This window comes from Eretmochelys imbricata, chromosome 1 (assembly GCF_965152235.1).
Source record: "Eretmochelys imbricata isolate rEreImb1 chromosome 1, rEreImb1.hap1, whole genome shotgun sequence".
In the NCBI taxonomy this organism is placed as follows: domain Eukaryota; kingdom Metazoa; phylum Chordata; order Testudines; family Cheloniidae; genus Eretmochelys; species Eretmochelys imbricata.
Genome location: NC_135572.1, coordinates 316843536 through 316861208, shown reverse-complemented (window position 1 = coordinate 316861208; position 17673 = coordinate 316843536). Strand labels below are relative to the sequence as shown.

At 42.6% G+C, this 17673-nt stretch overlaps 1 protein-coding gene across 3 annotated transcripts in view; it reads right to left on the bottom strand.

Annotated features, from left to right (window-relative positions):
- PTPRZ1 (protein tyrosine phosphatase receptor type Z1) overlaps positions 1 to 17673 on the bottom strand; it is a 98602-nt gene that overhangs the window by 67436 nt on the left and 13493 nt on the right. For all 3 annotated transcript variants that reach the window (XM_077807833.1, XM_077807834.1, XM_077807835.1), the window contains exons 5-6: positions 16777 to 16934; positions 15913 to 16063 (exon numbers count right to left, since the gene is read on the bottom strand). In XM_077807833.1, the coding sequence (XP_077663959.1) occupies positions 15913 to 16063; positions 16777 to 16934 (309 nt within the window). The remainder of the gene's footprint in view (positions 1 to 15912; positions 16064 to 16776; positions 16935 to 17673) is intronic.

The window sequence follows — 17673 nt, the reverse complement described above, 5'->3', positions numbered from 1 at the left end:
GTTAGTCTCTAAGGTGCCACAAGTACTCCTTTTCTTTTTGCGAATACAGACTAACACGGCTGTTACTCTGAATCCAAGTGGAGGTAATTCTGAATTTTCCAAAGACATAGCAGACATTCTTTTTAATAAAAAAGACATTCCTGTAATTCCAGAGGGAGACTGGAATACTATGCTAGATAGACATCTGGACAAATCTAATTACATGAGACCCGGCTCTCAGAGCACAATAGGCCAACTCTCATTATTAATGAATGAACTTGATTTAAAAGATATATGGAGACTGAGACACCCCAAGGAGCATGACTATATGTATTTCTCTATAGTACATTCATCTTACTCCCGAACAGAGTTTTTTGTTGTGCCTTCAGAACTGATGCCGGCATGCCTAGAAGCAGCTATTGATAATATATTAATTTCAGATCATGCTACAATTATACTTATCATAGACACTGGTTACACATCATTAAAATCTTCTAGGTGGAAGCGGACACTGATTCTAAAAGCTCTGTTCCACAGTTGACTCAGTCATGTCTAACTTCATAGAAGAAAATAAGCACTAATTTACGTCAGATACCATTTTTTGGAAAGCTCTGAAAGCTACTGTAAGGGGTGAATGCATAAAGTGTGCATCCCAAAAGAAGAAAACTAGACTCAAGTTACAAGATTCTCAGAACAAGGAAATAGATGAGTTGCAGAGAATACATGAGACTGACCCAAATAATGAAAACATCCTGCATTCTCTAATCAACACCAAATAGAAATATAAGGAATGCTTATCCAGCCAAGTTGAATGTGCACACAATGGGGTCAAACAAAGATATTGTGAACGGGGATATAAAGCAGGTAAACTACTTGCCAGAAGACTTAAGATGTGGCTAGCCACAACAATATTTTTTCCTTCTTACTAGAAGACAGGAGTACTGTCCTTGAACCAATAGATATAAATAACCAATTGAAAAAATTCTATCTAGCCTTTATATAATCAACCAATTTGACTTTAATAAATTTGATGATTTCATTGAAGGCCTGTCTTTTAATACCCTAACTTCAGAACAAGTCTTGTTTATGGACTAAGCTATCACAACACAAGAGATTGAACAGGCTTTAAAAATATGAATTCTGACAAGGCCCCTGGGATGGATGGCTTTCCAGTAGATTTCTACAAAACATTTTGTAATCAGCTACCTTCCATTCTTTCAAAGGTCTTCACTGAAACATTCCAGAAAGAAACCATGTCTCATGACTAAGGCTAAGATTTTGTCATGGATATTTTTAGTAAAAGTCACGGACAGGTCAGGGCAGTAAAGAAAAATTAATGGAAGCGGTGACCTGTCCGTGACTTTTACTAAAAATATTAGTGACAAAATGCGGATCTGTGGGTCCCCACACCGCCTGCAGCGGCGCAGCTGCACAGTGGCTAGGAGCTCCGGGAGCTCCCACCGCACGTTGGGTGTTGGAGCTCCATGGTCCCCTGCAGCCCACGGCTGGTAGGTACGGAGCCCTCCGCCGCCTGCAGCACCTGAGAGCCATGGGGTACCCCTGCTGCCTGCAGCTCCTGGTCCTGCGAGGGGCTGGGAGCTGTGGGGTGCCCCTGCAGCCCACAGCTCTGGGACCCACCATGGTTGAGAGCTTGGGGGTTCCACCGCTGCCTGTGGAGGCCGAGATCTCCAGGGTTCCCACGCCACCTGCAGCAGCTGGGAGCTTGGGGATTCCTCAGCTCCGGAGTTCCCCGCTGCCTGGGAGCTGCAGGGTATCCCCGCCACCTGCAGCAGCTTGGAGCTCCGGGGGCCACCAGAGATGGCTGGGGGACCCCACAGCCCCTAGCCTCCGTGGGTGGCAGGGGACCCTGCAGCTCCTGATCACCATAGGTTGACGTCACGGAGGTCGCTGGAATTCACGGATCCCATGACTTCCGCGACCTCCGTGACTAAATCGTAGCCTTACTCATGACATGAGAACTGCTTTAATTACTTTAATATTAAAGAAGAAAAAAAGATGGTCACAATTGTGATGACTTCTGCCCCATATCTCTGTTGAACACAGATTGCAAAATAAATGCAAAAATTTTAGCTGCATGACTCAACACTATCATCGCAACAATTATACATGCAGATCAGATTGCTTTCATTAAAGGCAGATTGGCTGCTGCTAACACAAGAAAAATTGCTCACTTGATCCAGCAAGCTCAGATGTCAGATGTTCCCTCCATAGAGTTATCTCTAGATGCAGAGAAAGCCTTTGATAAGGTTGAATGGCCTTACCTAATAAATTCTAAATTAATACTAAAAGAATTCAGATTTGGACCAATATTCCTGGTTTGGATCAGTATTATACAACTCTCCCCGCACTTTACTATCAACCAATTGAATTGCTTTGCCCATATTTCAGCTAGAAAAAGGGACACGACAGGGCTGTCTGTCCCTTTTCACCCCTCCTTTTTCAATCTCTCTTGAAGCACTGGCAATGTACATATATCAGCACTCAGCCACTGAAGGTTTGACTGGAAACAGAAGAGAATACAAAATCAGCTTATATGTTGATGATATAATAGCACTACTGAAGAATCCTCCGATCATTACTAAATGTAGTTTATAATTTTTTGAAAGATCTCTGGCTTTTGCATTAACTGGGATAAATCACAAGCAATGGATATATCCAAGAGACCAGATTCTTCTCAGTTTCAACATTTTCCATTTCAAAATATGAAAGGAAATAACTTATTTAGGTATTAAAATTTGTACTAATCTTCTTGAAATGGTTTCTATACATATGGACTATATATTAAAAGAAACCTCCCTTACTGGGGAGAATAGAAATAGCCAAAATGAATATCTGCCCAAGATAGACTTTTATCATTAGCCTCTTGTCTTTCAAGATCTCCCACTTGCTCTTTCCTTGAATAAACAGGCTTATCATACAATTTATATGAGATTTAAAAAATGGCTCACTTGTCACACAAAACTCCTAAAAAATCCAGGGCAACTGCAGGGTCATGGGATTGCCAGATTTGTATCTATATTATCTAGCATTCCAAATGTGCCCTGCTGTAAGGTGGTTCCCTTCTAGTAGCTGTGTATACACACCAGCCTAGTTTTAAATGGAACAAAGCTTAACTATGCCATTTGGTTCCCTTTCTTCTTTTATATACCTTAAGAGGCTACCCATACCCTTAAGGAAAAGTCCAGTCTTTGCATCTACAAGGGGCATTTCAGTGTGCGACCTTGCTAATTCTCTTCTTGTACCACTATGATATAACCCATGTCTCAGGATCAAGGCCAACTCCATACTTAAGACAATTTGGACAGAAAAAGGATTCATAAAAATGAAAGATATAGTACAAGATGATAGACCGGCCTCCTTCAATTACATGTGTCACAAATATCAGCTGTCCTTGTCTCATAGTTCCTTGTTGCAGCAGCTGTGCTCAAAGATTCATGCAAGGATAAGGGGACAATTGGTCTGTTTCAACTCTCTCACTTCTAGAAGAGCACGTTAAGAAATATGGAAACAAAAGTCATATAGTAGGAATTTAATAGGTGTCTTAATGCTTTGCACTACCTCCTTGATCTCAAAGAAAAATGGGGAAAAGTACTTAGCCTTACTGTCACAACAGAAACTTGGGAAGATATCTGGCTTCATGTGAAAGATAGTTCAAGTTCTTTATCCTTGAGATTCTTCCAGAATGAGATATTAAACAGGCAATACTGGACTCCAGAACATTTGTTTAAGGCTAGATTGGCATCACACAGTGCATGTTGGCCAGCACATCCTCTATACCTGTCAAAAATGCACATGTTCTGGAATGCCATATTCAGTGTTCTCTCAAAAACTTTAAGTGTTGCTATCTTTCCTTCTCCAAACTTGGGTATTTTAGGGGTGCTGAATGAGTTGGTATTACCAGTTAACATTAAGAAATGGATTACAGTAAAATATGTTAGCGGCCAAAAGAGTTATTTTGAGACAATGGACATCTTTAATTTCTTCCTCATACACAGACTGGCTTAGTGAGCTCCCTACTACTGCATTAGTGAAAAAAATGACTCAGTCTAATAGAAATGCCTGGAAAAAATATGAGTATGTCTGGTCACACATGAAACTACTGCATATTTTTGTAGTTTAGTACATATTAGTCCCTGATACTCAGAGGTTATGTTCTTACTTATTTAGTCACTTTAATCATTGATGCCCTGCATGACATCTATGGGTTCAGATTTTGTTTGTTTGTTTTCCAGGTTTTGAAAATAATGAGTGTTGAATTGTATTATTTAATATACTATTTCCATCTTGTGTATGTTTTGTTTCATTGTGTTTATATTTTATATAAAAACAATACAAATAAAGTCTAAAAAGGTCAAGCGTCAAGTCTCTGGGAGAATTGCAATATACACTTCTCACTCCCAATCCTGTGCTGTAACCACCAAATAACTGCCTCCCTTATAATGTCATCTGTTAAGATTTGATTGCAATGCATTATAATAAATGTGTCTCCCTATTGCATAACCAGTTATTGCATGTTACTTACAACATGAGCTTTGGCCTGCTAAACCCAGGGTTGTGAGTTCAATCCTTTAGGGGGCCATTTAGGGATATGGGGCAAAAATCGGGGATTGGTCCTGCTTTGAGCAGGGGGTTGGACTAGATGACCTCCTGAGGTCCCTTCCAACCCTGATATTCTATGATTAAAGTGTAACCCTGTAAATGTACGTGTTCCATTCAAGATTGTTTGAATTCGTAAACGCAGATCTCCATTTTTCTTAGAGAGGAAGGCAAGGGGCAAGTGAAGGAAGGGTTAAGGATACACAAATTATGTGATAGACATCTGGACAAATCCAATTACATGAGACCCAGTGTACATGTTGTGTAGTGGTTAGAACATAAGACTCAGAGCAAAATCTTTTGGGTACTTTTTTCTGGCTCTTCCACAGGGTCTTTATGTGGCTTTGAACATGTCACTTAATCTTCCTATGTAAAAATGGATCCAATGGCTATAAAAGTACCTACTTCACAGTGGCTGAGAGTTAACCAGCTGTTTGCAGAGGATTCTGAGATCCTCAGAAGAAAGAGGCTACGTAAATTCAAATTATTTTTACTGTCCCCACTAATCATTATATGACCCTCAAAGGAGAGAGTGCTACGGAAGATAAAAAAAAAAAAGAAAGAGCAAGAGAGAGAAGAAAACTGAAGGAGTCAAGGAAAAAGAAAGAGAAGCAAGAACAAATGCAAACTAGACATGTTAAGTGCAACATTTATTTATTAGAAAATGTTTGTGGGACTGAAATTTGCCCTCTGAAATAAAAGTTAGTTCATGAGTACCACTGTTCTGTTCATTCTGTTTTCCATCCATCAACCTTTACATGCCAGGTCCGCCTAACACTTCAATACTCTTCCAAAAATACAGGTGACTGAATAAAAATTACATGGGAGAATCAGATTTTGTCACTTTACTACTTAAATTACCTGAGAACTGGACCAGTGTGTGGTGTAAATTAGCACACCAGGCCTAAGGGGTTTATCCCTACATGACTAAGTCACATTAACTTAGTATACAAACTATTTTGCCAAGGCTAACTAAAAGATGACAGACCATGTCACCTTACACTGAAGAGTAAAGTGACCCTAGTCCAGGGTTAATACATACAGTATTATTTTCTATTCTAGCCTGGGACAGCTATGAGTATCTTTAATGAAGTTAATAGAAAGAGCTTTTCAGATATCACTTTTCATTACCTCCTCTAATCCTACTTCTAGGAGATATTAGTATCCTGGAATCCAATCTAATGCTCCTTTCACAAACTCTAATGACCTGTTCCTGCAGTAATCTCAGTGCTTCCACTCTGTCCTCATCTCCTCTGCTGATTTCAGCCTTGTCAAATCCATTCTCCTTCTCCAAATCTTGCTCTCTCCAGAGACGATAGTGGCTCCGTCCTCTTCTGGTCTCCTCCTACCTCTCTGGCCATTCCTGCCATCCATCTTATCCCTTCACCCATTCTCTGTGGGGGTTCTACATGGCTCAGTCCTTAGCCCTCTGTCTTCTCCTTCTACATCCCCTCTAAAGACCCACTTCTTACATGAGGCTGATAAGCAACTGGCCAACTAATAACAGACAAGTTGAGATATCGGTGATATTTGTTCATTTAATTTAAAAAGCATATACAAAATTGTATATGTTGACTGTGCCCCGCACCCATCATATGCCACTTGTCTTCTTAGATTGTCAAATCTTTGCAGGATGGACTGTGTCTTTCTCTGTATAAAGAAAGCACAGAGCCTACCATGTTTTTTGGAGCTACTAAAATGTAAATAAAAATTACAAACAAAAAACTGTGTTAAAAGAACATTGTTAAGGTTGCAAAGTCAAGCACCCAAAAGGTAGGAAATGGTAGAAATAAAGTTTCCTTTATAATCTCCCCCTCCTTGTTCATGTGCATATGATACAGCCGTTAATTACATGATCACATGCTATTTATTCCATAGGGCCCCTGCCTCATTCAGTGCACAGGATGGATAGTGTAGCTATTCAATTTTTGTTTTCTCCTGACTGTTCAATGTGTGCCCCTACCCTAGGCCCTATTTACTGTACTCTATGCAAACCCTGCTCTGAAGACAACAATTGGGCTTTAGTCTGGTTCTCGTTGCTATGGCATATAAGTGCTTCACAAACATTAACTAATTTATTTGAACAAGACCCCTTGGAGGTGAGGGGATGGTATTATTTCTTTGGAGCCGGGACCTGAAATTGGTTGGGGAATGGCCTTTGAGTAGCTGCATAAGCTTGTCTCTTTCACCAACAGAAGTTGATCCAATAAAAGATATGTCCTCCCCCATCCTCTTTCTAATATCCTGAGACCAACATGGCTACAACTGCTCTGTAAATAGATATGCCTTTTGCCATCTGTGTGAAAATCTGTCCAAATTTGGCCATTATAAGCTTTTGAAAAATCATATTTCACACATGCTTAGTAGAGACTTCTTAGTTTTTAGCAGCTGAATTCCCCAAAGATTCCATGAGGACAAATCTTGTGAAGACAAAAGTGCAGTTTGCAATAGAGGGGCAGGATCGGATATTGAAATTTTAATTAACCTTGCAGTTTTCATCTTGACCACAAGAGGGCACTGAAACTAAATATTGTTTTGCAAAAGCAAATTTCTCTACAATAGACTGGAGGGATGTTCTAAAAGTTCTTTTTTTTTCTTCTTTTTTCTTTTTCTTTTTGTATGAGCGAATAAAACAAGAAAGACAAGCTCACTAATTTTTGTTTTCCCTCATCAGGACACACTGATGATCCTTATAAATTATTTTCAAACCTATCACTGAGCCCATTTTCATATTTTGGATGTACAGTGGTGATGTGTTAATGTCTTCATTATAATGAATTCCTTTAGGTGCAGTATGAGAAAATATGAATAATCACAATAAATTGTCTTTTCAAACCACTTTCAATTACATTAAATCACTCCAACTGTTGCTGTTACAGTTCCTGCCCTCCAGATGGCATAAGGAAATCAATACAAATAACCAGAGGACGTATGCTTTTTCAATTGCAAGCAACCATGAGGAACAGGGATGCTGGAACAATTTGTATAGTGGGGAGCTGAGAGCCACTGAACTAAATTATAAACCCTGTATATGGAAAGCCACTTCAAGCCAGGGGGTGCAGCAGCACCCCCAGGACCCCTAGCTCCGGCACCTATGATGAGGGATGCTGTCAATAGGTAGGACATAACCCAGTGCTCAGTGCTCTGTTGAATTGGCTGTATGGGGAAGCAACTGGCCCACCTCCCTCTTCGCATGGGAATTCAGAGTCTTTTCATGGTGAAAGGGGGAGGTTGAGATTGAGAGTGATTTGGCAGTCCTACGTATTATCAGGTGGCTATGTCTTTTTAGTCACCCTCACTGCAGGTTGTAGCTGTAGCATTCCTACTAGTGAGCACTGTAGATACGGATGATGCAGTTTAAATCATCACTTTAAATCATCTAATGTAGTGTTCAGTTCAGTCAATCAGCAGGTCCCCTCCCTTGTGCACAAGCAGCAACCCTGAGAGCAATAGGTTCCCCCCAAGGATAGGAACCAAAATCAATCTAAGCTGGTCAATGAGACCAGGTGGATGGGGCCAGGAGCCTTCCCCGGTGACTCAAAGAACCTAGACACAGGAAGAAGAGGCCTAAACAGACTGGGAAGTACAGGAGGCACAGGATTGAGGAGGAGAAGCTGCCAGCTGGCACAGGACAATAGCCCTAACAGCTGCTGGGGGGGGGGGGGGGGGTAAGGGACAGAGACACTACAGGGGATACAGAGCCCAGAGGATGCAGAGGGAGAGATCCAGCCTTCTAGCAGCTGAATGGGAGAAAGCTAGTGAGACAAAGATGAGCAGCTGCAGGGAGAATTGCTGGAAAGAAGTAGCCCAGCAGTTGGAGGGTGTGGGGAAGATTTAGGCGGGGGCATGGTGATAGAAGACTGCTTGATAGCAGGGCTCACAGAGCAATGGGGTTTGTGCAAGAGAAGGAGCTGGGAGGAGCAGTGAGCACCAGATAAAATAATTGAAACATCTTCATACAAAACACACAAAGCCAATATCCAAAACCAGTGGGGCAAGGGTTCCAGGCAGCTATTAGCCTGAGGACTTAACTTTACTAGCCTAGGTGAAAAATACCCCCAAACCACTTCTTCCAAACCACATTCATGCAATTAAAAAAAATAAAGCCACTTATTGCCTCCCATGCCCACTACATTCTGCTAACAATGCCAACTTCAACGCTGCATTCATTGCTTTTTCCGCACCCTCCTCTGGGTCTAAACTAGCACCCATTGAAATCTATGGAAAATTTCCCATTGGCATGAGTGGACTCAGGCCTTCTGTGCCTTTCTTGATGCTACTCCCTTTTGTGTGTAATGACTTCCCTGTCCCAGTGAGCCACCATTCTCTCCTCTTTCATCTATGTTATAAAAATGTATCTCAAAAAGTGAGTTTAAAATGAAATAAACAGTAAATAAAAAAAGAAACCCTCAAACTGTTCCCTCTTTGGACTGCCCAGTGTCTCCTGTTTGTTTAGCAAAGTTCTTTGGAGCAGGGACTGTCTAACTCTGAGGGGTTTTATCACTTTACGGATGCTAAAAAAAATAATAATGATGTGACCTACATTTAACTCTGAGCTCTGAACACAAAATCCAGCATTCAGGGACACTGGATTTGTGACACTTTCTAAAATACTGGGGACTTCTGGCTACCTATGTACTGTGACTGGGCAAGGCCAGATGGCTATAGAAAAGTAGTGGGAGGTAGATATATTAGCTCCAGGCTAAACAAATCCCTGGTACCAGGATAACTTAAATGGCAGCTGCTCCAGGTCAATTAAGACACCTGGGGCCAATTAAGAACTTTCCAGAAGGCAGGGAGAATGCTAGGTTGATTGGGACACCTGAAGCCAATCAGGGACTGGCTGAAACTAATTAAAAGCCTCCCAGTTGGTCAGGTGGGTGTGGATGTCAGGAGCTGTGGGAGGAAGTTGTGCTGTTGGAGAGACTGAGCAGTACACACCATATCAGGCACAAGAAAGGAGGCCCTGAGGTAAGGGTGAAGTGGAGCTGAGGAAATGGGAGCTGCTGTGGGGAAGTAGCCCAGGGAATTGTATGTATCATGTTTCTAAAAGGTCAGCTACCATAGCTGATACTGTAGGGTCCCTGGGCTGGAGCCCAGAGTAGAGGGTGGGCCTGGGCTCCCCCCTTTGTGCCCCCTGATTAATCACTGAGACTGGGAGACAACAGAGACTGTGCAAGGGAGGATAGCTTCTCCTCACCTCCCTTGCTGGCTTATGATGAAAATGGGTCAGTAGACTGACCCTTGTCTCTAGAGAAAGAAGGGTTATGTGGAGGGTCATAGTGAGCCTCTGAGGCTAGTGAAATCTGCCAGGAAACACGGGACCCACGGAGACAAGGACAGAGTGTTGTCACAGTACATTTATAATTGCTCTGCCAGAATGGTCTGGCTACTGTTCTTCCTGTGTAATTAATCTATTTATGATTCAATATGTGTTATTGATGAGCAGGAACAGTTAACTGTTTTTTTCCAGACTATCCTGTGCAGGACAACACAACTGAATGGAAATGGCTTTTGCAAAGTGTGAGACACATTGTGTGCCATGTAACATGCTGCAGCTTTAGTGACATGTCATTGCTTGAAAGCACAGACACTGATTTTTGGTTTTGCTGATGGGTGCTCCTCTCTGCCCCATTCCTCCTGTGTGAGCAGCAGGTGGGGCCTTGTGGGGAAGAGGGTGAGCGGGGGCAGGGCCTTGGGAGAAAGAGACTGAGTGGGGGTGGGGCCTCAGAGTGGAGTGCAGGCAGGGTTTCAGGGGAAAGAGACTAAATGGGGGCAGGGCCTTGGGGTGGAGTGTCAGGCAGAGCCTTGGGAGGGAAAGAGGCTGAGGGGGGGTAGTGTCTTTGGGTGGAGGTCAGGCAGGACTTTGGGGGGGGGAAGAGGCCAAGCGGGGGCAGGGCCTCAGGGCAGATCATGGGCAGAGCGGGACATGGGGCCATGGTCTGGGCATTGGGGCCAACAAAAGATTAATCTGGCCCTGCAGGTACTGAGCACCCCTATTTTTTTTTTCAGTGGGTGCTTGAGCCACCCATGGAATTGGTGCCTATGCTTGAAAGACACTTCGTGATGCCTTTTCCTTGACTAGGAGACATGTCACATGCCACCAAATGCAGCAGCCCAACTTCAAAATCCTGCATTACATGTTGGTCAGGCATGTTGTGTTTCTGGGATCCATGTAATTCACTATTATTTTGGTCAAAACAGTGATGAATTGTTGGTTTAGCTAAAAGAGAAAGTTGCCATACACTAATGTGACAATGTCTTATCTAGACCTGTTTGAAATATTTGCCCCCCCACCCCAAAAAAAAACAAAACCCTCCAAATCCACACAACTGATCTGTTTTCATGTTGGGTTACCAACTAGGAATTTATACCAGCTTGGTGTAAAGGTTTTCTATGGTTCATGAGCAGTTTGAGTGACTCTGGGCCTAATTTTGAGGGAACCTAGGCCAATTTATGATTTTACATAATTTGTTGTTCTGTTATTGATCATTCTTAAGTATTTTACAACCCTGCCCCAAATAGATTGCAACTCAAAAATCATGTGAATTTTGAAGTTTGGTTTGGTTTCAATTTTGATGTGGATTCAGGTGAATCCCAAGAGTTTTGACTGAGTTTGGTTTCGAGATCTTGAATTTGAATTCAAAATTGAAAGTGACACTCTGGGTATTGTTTGAGACCATGATAATCAGTCCGAAGAAAATGGGACCATTTCTGTCTTGCTCCTGAGTTCCAGGATGCAGCAGGGAGCTGGTTCCAGCACCCCAATTCTGAGGGCCCAACCCAACCCAGATGCCACTTAGAGCTGTCCAGCAACAGCTCTAACTTTTGCCACTGGAGTAGGGTCCTTAGTGGACTCTATGCCAGTGGAGGATTGGCATGGTCATGCTCTGCTATGCTACAACACATCCTCTATGCTGGAAGGAGGGGAGGCACAGGGCAGGTCTACACTATAGCCCGGATCGACGCTCTGAGATCAATCCACCAGCGGTTGATTTAGTGGGTCTAATGAAGACTTGCCAAATCGACAGCAGATTGCTCTCCAGTCGATCCCTGTACTCTACCCCCAACGAGAAGAGTAAGGTAAATCAACGGGAGAGTTTCTCCCGTCGACCTCCCCACGGTGTAGACCCTGCGGTAATGCGACCTAAGATCCATCAACTCCAGCTACGTTATTCACATAGCTGGAGTTGCATAGCATAGGTCGGCTTATCACAGTAATGTAGACATAGCCTCAGATGCGGGACCCAGCAGTGGCACAGATATGTCAGCACCAGAGTTCCTTGTGCCAGGGAAATTGTCTGCTGGTGATTTGTGGTTGAATTATGTCTCCTTTATGAGTGGTATTAGGAGGCCATAATCGGGCTTGAGGCTGTGACCCAATATCTGCATGAGATCCTGTAAAGAGAAATTGCTGAGTTTCACACAGCTCTAGTTCTAAGGAAAATACAAAATGGTGAGTTAAAAGGTGTTTTATGTTGAGCACATACAGTTGGTCTTTAATTTGAAGAACCTATAGGCTTTTTATGTCTTTACTGATTCTGGGTAAGATTACCAGGAGCTGTATTTCTACAGCTATCCTACAGGACACCGTTAGAGGAGTACATCTGCTGACATGTTATATAATCAGCTTGGTGTCTGTCAATATTATTTTCAGATGTATATTAACAACAATTGATCATTGTTAGACATAAATAGATTTTCATTTCTGCTGGGGCTGGGGACAGATAAAGGGCTAAAGTTTTCTCACAAGCTTTCTGTGTTGGGCCCTGATGTGCAGTCTTTCAGTCTACTACTAATGAAAATTAAATGCAACACTGTGCAGGTTTAGAGAATGAAATACTTTTAAACCTAAAACAAAGCAGTCTCTGCAAGGTAAGTTTGCCAACGCTGGCATGGCTGTGTGGAAATTCCTGACAGCTCATTTCTGAACCCAGTGTGTAGTTCAATAGAGAATGTATTTCCCATCACTAGCAGTCTTTTACACCTTCTAGGACAATTCCACTCAGATAACCAATAATAATAAATGAAAGGCGCAATCCTAATCTCTATGAGAGATTGCATTGATTCCAACCGGAGGAGAATTTGGCCCTAATCTCCTTATTATATAATTTTAACTTTTCAAATGGGCACTTGAGTAAGGGCTCATGTTGCAATTTCTCCTATGTTAACTGAAGGTAAATCAGATTTTTCTTCTAAGTACAATATTAGTTGTAGTTTCTGTTGGTTAGAGAAAATAAACAGCATACGATTCCATTTATTACTGAAGTTAGCCATTCATGTTTTAATTTTTATATTTCAGCATTTCAGAGCTCCTTAAGATCCTTTCAGAATAATGAGTTTTCTTCTAGTTTCTTTACCTACTAGCTGTTCAGAACAAGTGCACACAATTTAGATAAATATTGCTCTTGATACACATCCATAGCTGATGTTAATATTAAAGGCAGCTATATGTATTCACATCAAGAGTAATCACCTTTTCCTTTATTTACAGTGAGTTAAACATGTTAGGTGGAATTTTAAAATATGTGCACACCTGGAATTTTTATTAACCTGTACCGAGCCCTCCATTTTGCCTATGGGCAGAGCAGAATGTTTAACCTACAATTAGCAACTTTAAATTCCTACTTCAGAACAAATACTAAATGTGTTTGTTGCCAGGGTGATATGAAGAGCAGAATAAATGTTTCTTAAGCTCAGTAGATGGAAAACACTTTGTTCTGTGCCTGTACGTCTACACTGCAATAAAAGACCCATGGCTCAGCTGGCCTTGGTGAGCTGACTTAGGCTCATGGGGTCAGGCTGCAGAGCTAAAATCTGCAGTGTAGATGTCTGAGCTTGGATTCTGAGACAAACCCCCACCTCGCTGGGCTCCGGCCCAAGCCTGAACATTTACACAGCAATTTTTAGCCCCACCGCCTGAGCCCCATGAGCCCGAGTCAGCTGACCTGGGCGCTGAGACTAGGTACGGCAGGTTTTTTATTGCAATGTACACATACCCTGTTATATAAGTCTATCAGTCATGTGTGAAAATGTCTATTGTGCTAGTCTGAAACTGGAAGCTATCGAAAAGTCAAACTATATTCATACCATGTTAAGTATGAGGTTTTAATTGCACAACAGTCAGATGTTTTGAATAAATACAAAATATTTAATCAGTAGTGGAGTTTAGGTTACTCCCTATGTACACTGACTGTGTGACTGAGAGTAGAAAAGGGCCTTGCTAACTTTAGATAGTTTCTCCACATATGTGCAATGAAAGGGAGAAGTTGGATACAAATCTACCTCTGCAGTTCTATCCCCCATTGTGTAAACCCACACACTTCTGAGAGTCAGCCCAGAGAGGACTCCTCCAGGCTTTTGGGTGTGGGATGGGAAGGATAGAGCAGTAGCCCACTTTCTGTGGCACCATCCCCCACTCTGCCCCCTATCTCTATGTGGAAACCCAGGTGGGGGTAACACAGCTCAAAGCTGTATTAACGCCCTCTGGGTTCCTTCCACTAGTGCTAGTGGCCTGCAGGGACATGACCATTGGCAGAAGTGCTGCCAGATGGAGAGAGAGGCAGAGTGGAAGAAGGAGCCATCCAAGCAGATTCCTTCTCTCCCTGTGAGTATGGGGTCTCACCCCCAGTGAAAACCTTATTGGTGGATCCCAAGCTCCACAGGCTTGAGAGGCCTCATCCCCTCCCAACAACATGGATCCCCTAAACTCAAAAGGATGATCCATCTGAGGGAATGATCGGCCTCTGTGGGCCCTTCTTCAAGCATCTCCTTGGGAGGGGAAAAATCTTAGGCCTGGTCTATACTACACAGTTAGGTCAACACAAGGCAGCTTACATCGACCTAATTATGTCAGTGTACACACTACAACCTTCCTCCCGCTGATGTAAGTGCCCTACTACACCGACATCACTCCACCTCCAGGAGAGGCATAAGGCTTACGTTGGTGTAGTTGGGGTGACAGTGTCTGTGTAGACACTACATTACTTACATTGGCTGTCTTGTCAATTTCATGGCTCCATGCTGAAGCCATGAAATTGACAAGAATGCTGGGCAGGTAGAGCCCAGCTGCTCCTGGCTCCCCACTCGCAGATGGGATGCTGCCCGGAGGCTCCCCACTCAGGGAGCCGAGAAGCCTGGATGGCTGACCCCCAGGTCTCAGCGGGGACCCAAGAGTCTGTGGGTGGGGTGGGGGAAGAGAGCTGGGCTCCTGGCAGGGAGCTGTGTGGAGTTGAGAACCCTGGCTCTCATCCCCCACACTGCCCTTCATCAGTTGGTGGAAGTGCTCCTGGTGAGGACTCGCACCACCAATAGAAGGAAGGTAGTGTGGACATCAGCCACTGCAGTAATAAAATTGGCGCCCATGGTTCATGGAATCTAAGCTGGTAAAAATTACCACTCTTCCCCCCTCCCCATTTTGGGGCATGATTTTGTGCTTGTGAGTATAAATCCCTAATAAACAGATTTAGTGCCAAATTTTGCTTTCAGTTACATGGAAGTCATTGCTAATGATTTAAGTGAGATTCCACAGGTATAAGAGAAAACAAAATTTGACCATTGATGCTGTAACCATTTACAGTAAATGACTCACACAGTGGTCTCAGTTATGGCTGATCAGAAGTAGCTTCTCTTGCAGTTGCTTGGTAGGTTAAGTGAAATGAATTTGGTGGTCTCCTTTTAGACGCTACTGGACAGGGATCCCACATCACACAACAAAATTAAATTGGTATGGAAAATTAAGTACTTTTTCACCCCTACAACTGCAGTGTTGTCAATGGGCCACTTTACTTTGAATGGTTCCTCTTAGAATATGTACAAACTAATTATGCTAAATTATCTGCTCCACCTTGTATTTATCTGTGACACTTTGAGTACCTTTCCCAGACCTGAGGAAGAGCTCTGTGTAGCTCAAAAGCTTGTCTCTCTCACTAACAGAAGTTGGTCCAATAAAAGATATTACCTCGCCCCCCACCTTCTGTCTCTAATATCCTGGGACTGACATGGCTACAACAACACTGCATACCCCTCAAGATGGCAGCTTTGATCAGTGTTGAAACAATTAAAAGGGCTGCATGGGGATGCTTGGACTGATAGCCTTTTCACTACATGTGCTCTGTAGATGCAAGAATTTAATTTTCCACTCCATTTAATCTGGCTTTTTTTTTTATGAGCACTAACTTGTCTCTTAAAGCTGTGAGTTATTAGGCTCTTTTCTCCTTCAAGTTAAAACCAGGATCTTGTTATTGGGGTCAATAGTTATACTTAAAACAGTCTTATAATCTGTGAAGCCTGCAGTAGTAATTACTCCATAAATACCTGCTTCATGAATTTCTTCTTGGCCAGTATATGAGGAAAACACCTGTCCAAAGAATTTATATTGTTGTTCTCTAAAGTTGTTTTGCAGGTAATCCATCAGCATGACATAGCCAGACTGCTGCATTGTAAGGACTTCACAAAATACAGCCAACTGAAAAATAAAAGACAGCACACTTCCCCTAAGAAGTCATAAAAATTAACTGGATTCTGATATTAGGCACAACTCTGAGAAAGGGAAGGCCGAGATTGTCTCAGTTCAGTAGTAACCCCAGGAACCACTGAGTCAGACACATACCTTTGAGGGTATGTGTACACTGCAATTAGACACTTGCAGCTGGCCCATGCCAGCTGACTTGGCTTGTGGGGCTTGGGCTAAGGGGCTGTTTAATTGCAGTGTAGACATTTGGGCGTGGGCTGCAACTCAAACACTGGGACCTCCCACCACACAGAAGTCCTAGAGCTTGGGTTCCAGCCCATGTCTGAATGTCTATATCACAATTAAACAGCCCCTTAGCCTGATCTCCAGTAGCCTGAGTCAGTTGGCATGGGCCAGTTGTGGTTTTTTAATTACAGAGATGCCCTGAGTCACTATTCCTCCAGTGCTTCCTACTTGCTTTGGGTTAGTAGTTTACCTTTGCACAGGCATGTAGTCAGAATCTAGCCATGAATGAAAAGGGAGGTGGGGGTGGTGGTGGAGGGGATTACTCAAACAAATAGATTTTAATTGAAACATGTGCAATGAAAAGCTAGAATAAAGAAATGTTAGGCTAGAAAAGAATGCCCTGCACTTTTTTACCACATACATGAAAATTGTTTTTCCTTGCAAATAAGAACAATTTCTTTCACATGGCTTAAATGAATTACCTGGTTTTCAGAAATGCTAATGGTATCCTTAAACACAATCCATTCGACTGTCTCTGAGCAGGGAGGCGTTGACAAAGATCCATTATAAGTATAATATTTGTCTGTTGAGTTCGGCAAAAGGTTCAGCAAAACAAATGGCTCTAATGCAGCCTGTTTTCCTGAAAAACATTTATATTCAAATTATTAAGATATTGAATAAAACAAAAGTAGAGCTGCAAGAGAACCAAAGGAAAGTTTGAGGACACTTGGAGTCTGATTTCAACGGCTGTTCAGCCTATGAAAGGTTGGGCCCTCTGCACTTAAGTTTTAACAAAGATCCTAAAACAATAATTCTACTGGGTCAGCAGACGGTTCTAATGAGCTACTTTATGGAAGGCTGAAGTTTAGCTGTAAACTCAGAACTCCCAATTTTCATCTCGGCAGTGAGCTTCAAGAACCAACGCTTTTGGCCTTTGCACCTGAGACTCCCATGAAGTGCTGAATGACTTAGACCACTACTGAAGTTGGAGTCAAGATCATTCAATACATCACATTCACAGTACCTCTTACCCTCTGTGGGGCAGGGAAGAGGTATGAAAGCTGCATATGGCGTGCCATCTAGTCCAGAGAAGTGTTACTTCATTGGAACACACTGAGCATTACATTACTCTAGCCTGGAGCAAACTGTGTTGAGATGCAGAAAATAGTGAAACATGGTGAAAAAGAATGGCAAAGCTCAAGGAACAATGTTGCAAGAGAGAGAACGGGAAATGAAGATCTCTTTCAAGATGATATAACACTTCAGGTGACTGCCCTATACACAACAGTAAGGGATGGTCTACACGGGGAGCTCACATCAGCGTAGCTTCATTTCTTAGAGTGTGAACACTTCACACCCATGAGAGATGTAGCTATGCT